General features: G+C 36.0%; 1 protein-coding gene across 1 annotated transcript in view; it reads right to left on the bottom strand.

Moving 5' to 3' along the window:
- LOC128644615 (zinc finger and BTB domain-containing protein 40) overlaps window positions 1–6,514 on the bottom strand; it is a gene marked incomplete at its 5' end in the record, with an annotated part of 33,427 nt that extends 26,913 nt beyond the window's left edge. Inside the window, 3 exons of the mRNA XM_053697161.1 lie at window positions 971–1,135; window positions 1,304–1,510; window positions 6,053–6,514. Coding sequence (XP_053553136.1) covers window positions 971–1,135; window positions 1,304–1,510; window positions 6,053–6,514 — 834 coding nt within the window. The remainder of the gene's footprint in view (window positions 1–970; window positions 1,136–1,303; window positions 1,511–6,052) is intronic.
- Window positions 6,515–6,888: the final 374 nt, after the last annotated feature.

Raw genomic sequence — 6,888 nt, forward strand, 5'->3', positions numbered from 1 at the left:
AGGACTAATTAATTAAAAATATTTTTACATCATTTTTAATTATATTAAAATAAAAAAACAAAAAAGGTATAAATATTAGGCACATTAAGTACATAAAACAATAATGTACAGATATAAACAAATACATTTCTTCACATCTAAACCATAAAAAGCACTGCTCCAGGGGTAGGTTGAACCCCTCAAACCAGTTTGAAGAGGTTTCTCAACTCAGTGCAGGGGTAAAAATGCATTTCCCTAGGCAGTAGTCTTGCAAAAGTGGATTCTTGCATTAGCGAGTATTCTGTACTAGAAATCAAAGTTCCTCATTCTCCATGAGTAAAATACCAAACCTCCTTGCCTGTAACTTCAAAAAGGCAGAACCACAGTTATCAGGAAGAGGAGGGTGACAAGTAGAAGGTAGCAGAATGATCTTTTATAATATACAGTCTACAACCATTTTACTAACCTTCTTAAAATAGTTTATCAAAAATATTGTTACCTTGTGACCACTTATCTACTATTTTGGTCACGTTTTAAAGGGACATAAACCCCCCCCAAAAAAATCTTTCATGATTCAGATAGAGCAAGCCATTTTTAACAACTTTCTAATTTACTTCTTTTGTTGAAAAGCAGGGACATAAGCTCAGGAGCCTGCTCATGTCTGGAGCACTATATGGCAGCAGTTTCCTACCACGTAGTGCTTCAGATACTTTAAAATTGCATTTTATGTCTGAATCATAAAAAAAAAAAACATTTTTGGGTTTCATATCCCTTTCAGTTAATTATAAAGCTTTTTTTTTAATAATGGAAAAAATGCCATATACCAGAGGTCTTTTATTATTGGTTTAGCATATTTTATACTGCTGAACTTCCTGTTACCCTTACAATTCATATATGTTGTGAATGAAAAATGACCATCATCTCCCTTTACATTTTAGGGAACAGCTGTTGGCATGATAAAACAAGTCTAGGAACTCATAATATTACTTACTATGAAATGTTCGTAAATGAATTGACAGACCATTGGCCTGACTAAATCCTTTCCCACATTCTCTACAGACATATGGCTTGTCTCCTGTGTGAGTCCGCACGTGCCTAGTTAGTTCAATTGACTGTGCAAAGACAGCATCGCAATATTGGCAGACATACATCTTTCCTAAAAAGAAATGACATAGTTACAAGATAAAAATGTGAATTGCACACTGGTATTTTGATAAATCTCTAATTAATGACCTCATATACCATACATTAGATGTTCACTGTATATCTGTGCTTCTTGAACTGTTCTATAAATAATAAGCATTGAATGGAGGTCAAGTTATACCTTCAGAGTGCTTCTTCTTTGTATGGTATGAGAGGGCAGCAGCCTGAGTAAAAGTCATATGGCAGTGCTTGCACACAAAAGGCCGTTCTCCTGTGTGAAGACGCTGATGATTCTTAAGTGTGGAGTTGGCAGCAAACTTGGCCCCACATTCATTGCATGAAAATGGTTTTTCGTCAAAATGCTCTGTCCTCTTGTGATACTGCAATCCTGGTGAACAAAAGCACAAATAAAAATCATACCTTGTTTACTAAATATATTATAAAATGTAGAATTTGTTGTTAAACAAGGAATTCTCCAGCTTTTTAGCATTTGATTTTTAATTATTTAAAAGAAATAAAATCTAAAAGTTAAAGGGAGAATAAACATCTTTAAAATCAAACATAAAATGTAACAGTAAGAATAGTAAAGAATTGTTAATTATTTTGAATGGTTTTTTTTTTTCTTTTCTATATATTGACAAGTAGTATTTTTTCAATTTCCCACAACGGGTGCCTGTACTGGGCACCTGTATTTCATTTGTCTCCCCCCCAAGTGGTGCTTTCAGACTGAGAACTAGGAATGAAGGCAGGTAATATGGTTATAAACGGCAGCGTGCTTAATTCCTGTTCAGGTAAGTATTGGATAGGGTGGGCAAAAATAGGTAAATATTCTTGGCCAAAAATATTGTATATATATATATATATATATATATATATATGTGTGTGTGTGTGTGTGTGTGATTTTTTTGCCCCTTTAAAATAAATTTGCATATGAGCCTATCTATGTTTAACTTTCAACAGAGAATAACAAAAAAACAAAGCAAAGTTAATTTTAAAAGTAAAATGGAAAGGTTTTTTTTTGTTTTTGTTTTTTAATTGCCCTATATGAATCTTGAAAGTTTCATTTTGACTTGACTGTCCCATTAAAGCACCTCAATGTATCATTCAGCTTGTGAAGTGAATTTGTTTCTGCTTGAGTATGAACAAGAAAATGTTATTTACTGACCCCAGGATAGTATTCATTTTAGTAGATTGTGATAACTTTAAATTGACTATCACATTTATTAATCAAGAGGTGTTATTAAATCAATGAAATATTCCATAAGCTTTCAGAACCTCAAAGATTTATCCTTCAGATGTAACTGGGTTCAGACAAATATAGTAAATATAGCATAAACCATAAGCAATCAAACACACCTAAGTATGTTAATGCATGCTAAACTAAGTCAAATTATAGCAATGCTAACTAGTAATAAAGACACAACCCAGAATCCTCATTGCTCTTGAACAGAAAAAAAAACAAAAAAAAACTATTTGAATACAAAAGTTTATAGACAGAGGTGGTGTTATGAATATGCATGTGAATAAATTCGGAATACAGACATTTGGATTTGCATAGATGTGTGTGTTGTACTTTAACATTACAGGTACAAATCCCCAAATCCAGAATTCAAATTTCAAATTTTGAAATCCAGACTTCTTCATTCATATATATATTTTTTAAATTAACATAATAAAAAAAATTACCATTTTACCCCTGCCCAGTAAGTCACAATCATATTCCGAAATCCAAATCTCTTCCGGTTCCACATAGCTTGGATAATCAGATTTCTACCTGTTTATTGATCTGAAAATAGCAGAATGTCGCTGCCCGCAGCCATATTCTGCATTCGTTTGAAAAACAAATGCTGAATTCCAAATATATGCACATCTAGTTATGAAGGGATGCAGCCACACAAGACCTTCTTTAGTAATATACCTTCCACTAACCAGAGTGAGAGACAAATTAACCCCTTAACGACCAACGACATATGGGTTACGTCCTGCAAAAAAATGCAGTTAACGACCAAGGACGTACCCCATACGTCGTTGGTCTTTGAAAGCAGTGGAAGCGATCCTGATCACTTCCAACTGCTTTCATGTTATAGCAGTGATGCCTCGATATTGAGGCATCCTGCTATAACATTTTTTAGCCGTCCGATGCAGAGAGAGCCACCCTGTGGCCCTCTCTGCATCGGCCATTGATGGCCATGTTCGTTGGTGGGTGGGAGCTTACCCAGGGAGGCGGGTGGGCGACCATCGGTGGGAAGGGGGGCGGGATCGAGTGCGGGTGCGCGCGCGTGCACGGGAGAGCGCGCACGGGAGCGGGGGCGCGCGCGGGTGGGAACCCTACACTATGGAACAATAATGGTACTCGGTGGGAGCACAAGGTTTTACTCGGTGGGAGTGAGGGTGGGCATTTAAAAATTTTTGAGCGATCTGGCAGGGGTTGGGGGGTTGGGGGTTGAGGGAGGGCAGCTACACTACAGAAAATAGTATTTTTTAAAAAATAAATAAAAAAAAAACATATTTGATTTCAAACTGGGCACTGGCAGACAGCTGCCAGTACCCAATATGGCGCAATAAGGCAGAGAGAGGGGGGGTTAGAGAGCAGTTTGGGGGGGATCAGGGAGGTTGGGGGCTAAGGGAGGATACTACAGAACAGAATTATTATTTAAAAAAAAAAAAAAAAACCAAAAAAACCTCTTATTTTAGTACTGGCAGACTTACTGCCAGTACTTAAGATGGCGGGGACAATTGTGGGGTGGGGGAGGGAAGAGAGCTGTTTGGGAGGGATCTGGGGTGTGATGTGTCATGTGGGAGGTTGATACCTACACTAAAGCTAAAATTAACCCTGCAAGCTCCCTGCAAGCTCCCTAATTAACCCCTTCACTGCTGGGCATTATACACGTATGGTGCGCAGCAGCATTTAGCTGCCTTCTAATTACCAAAAAGCAAAGCCATATATGTCTGCTATTTCTGAACAAAGGGGATCCCAGAGAAGCTTTTACAACCATTTATGCCATAATTGCACAAGCGGTTTGTAAATAATTTTAGTGAGAAACCTAAAATTGGGAAAATTGTACGTTTTATTTTTATTTGTTCGCATTTGGCGGTGAAATGGTAGCATGAAATATACCAAAATGGGCCTAGATCAATACTTTGGGTTGTCTACTACACTAAAGCTAAAATTAAAACTACAAGCTCCCTACATGCTCCCTAATTAACCCCTTCACTGCTGGGCATAATACACGTGTGGTGCGCAGCGGCATTTAGCAGCCTTCTAAATACCAAAAAGCGATGCCAAAGCCATATATGTCTGCTAATTTTGAACAAAGGGGATCCCAGAGAAACATTTACAACCATGTATGCCATAATTGCACAAGTTGTTTGTAAATAATTTCAATGAGAAACCTAAAGTTTGTGAAAACATTTGTGAAAAACTAAACATTTTTTTTTTATTTGATCGCATTTTGTAGTGAAATGGTGGCATGAAATATACCAAAATGGGCCTAGATCAATACTTTGGGATGTCTTCTAAAAAAAAATATCTACATGTCAAGGGATATTCAGGGATTCCAGACAGATATCAGGGTTCCAATGTAACTAGCGCTAATTTTGAAAAAAAGTGGTTTGGAAATAGCAAAGTGCTACTTGTATTTATTGCCCTATAACTTGCAAAAAAAGCAAAGAACATGTAAACATTGGGTATTTCTAAACTCAGGACAAAATTTGGAAACTATTTAGCATGGGTGTTTTTTGGTGGTTGTAGATATGTAACAGATTTTGGGGGTCAAAGTTAGAAAAACTGCGTTTTTTTTTCATTTTTTCCTCATATTTTATAATTTTTTTTATGGTAAATTATAAGATATGATGAAAATAATGGTATCTTTAGAAAGCCCATTTAATGGCGAGAAAAACGGTATATAATATGCATGGGTACAGTAAATGAGTAACAGTAAAATTACAGCTAAACACAAACACCGCAGAAATGTAAAAATAGCCTTGGTCCCAAACGGACAGAAAATGGAAAAGTGCTGTGGTCATTAAGGGGTTAACCAACATCAAGAGGTTTGCTATATGTATTGTCACAACACAATAAGATGTTCAGGATTATAGTCCTATTATTGTTAAGTAAATATAAAACAATATGCTTTTTGTAAGCACAAGCCAATATTTTATATACAAAATTAATCCACCCAGCAATGTCACCACAATGTATATATAAACAAGACTCATTTCAGAAAATAGAGACCTAGCTAAAAAAAATAAATACAACTTTAAAAGGGATATGAAATCCAAAAATGTTCTTTTGTGATTCAGACAGCGCATACCATTTTAAAATAAGTTTCCAATTAAGATCTATTCTCAATTTTGCTTTGTTCCCATGGTATTCTTTGTGGAAGAATTACCAAAGTAGAGGTCTGGAGCACTATATAGCAGGAAATAGTGCTGCCATCTAGTGCTTCAGACACGTGCACACTCCTGAGCATATGTTACTGCTTTTCAAACAAAGATACCAAAAGAACAAAGAAAAATTAAATAATATAAGTAAATTGTATAAAATTGCATGCTCTTTCTAAATCATGAATTTTTTTTGGCTTTTATGTCTCTTTAACAAAGCAAAATAAATCGTTTAATACAGTAGAAACATAATTTGAATGAGGGGTCCCCATTTTTTCTCTTAAATAGAACACTCCTTGTATCCAGCTTTTCACATGAAAATTCCAGTTTCAATCAGTAATGCCCTTTTGGCAAAAGAAAGCCATATCAGAAGTGTCAACGTGCTACAGAGACTCTCTCCCTATAGAGAAAATTCTGGCATATGCACAATGATTTCACTTCAGTCTCAGGGAACCACAAACATTACAACAATATAGGAGAATTAAGTTTTAGACTTTAAGAAAAAAAAAAAGAAATAAATAAATACAACAAACATTTTAAAAATTACCTGAGGGATGAGCAAATTCTTTACCACAAATGTCACATGTAACAAAATGGCGCCTTTTCATTTTATGAGAACGTGGAGAAATCACACAACCATGCACTTCTTCTCGATGTTGGTCTAGTTCTTTTTTAGAGGCTTGCACCTCATTACAATCCTTACATTCTAAAGGATTTTTCTTTGCCATTCGACATCGCTTCATGTGAACCTCTAGGCGGCAGCGAAACAGAAATATCTTGTCACATGACTTGCAAATATAACTTTTTTTATTCGACTGTGTGGATTCTCTGTCTTTTGTTGAAGCAATGTTCTCTTTGACAGCACTTCCCTCCTCATTTTCACCATCTTTTGATTCCCCATCCATCTGACTTTTTACACTATCAAACTCCATAATCACTATCTGACTCTCATTGTCTACATGCCACTTATTAATGGTCTGTAAATCATCTTTGCTGCCGAAAAGTAATCCTGAAAGACATACAATGGGTACAGATTTTAAAGGATTTATAATTGAATTTCATAGAAATAATGGTAAATCATTAGGATATTCACTTCATGAAAATAACCATAAAAAACATAATTTATGCTTACCTGATAAATTCCTTTCTCCTGTAGTGTAGTCAGTCCACGGGTCATCCATTACTTATGGGATATTAACTCCTCCCCAACAGGAAGTGCAAGAGGATCACCCAAGCAGAGCTGCTATATAGCTCCTCCCCTCTACGTCACACCCAGTCATTCGACCGAAACCAAACGAGAAAGGAGAAACTATAGGGTGCAGTGGTGACTGGAGTTTAATTTAATTTTAGACCTGCCATAAAAACAGGGCGGGCCGTGGACTG

Source organism: Bombina bombina, unplaced genomic scaffold, assembly GCF_027579735.1.
Source record: "Bombina bombina isolate aBomBom1 unplaced genomic scaffold, aBomBom1.pri scaffold_1269, whole genome shotgun sequence".
Lineage (NCBI taxonomy): Eukaryota > Metazoa > Chordata > Amphibia > Anura > Bombinatoridae > Bombina > Bombina bombina.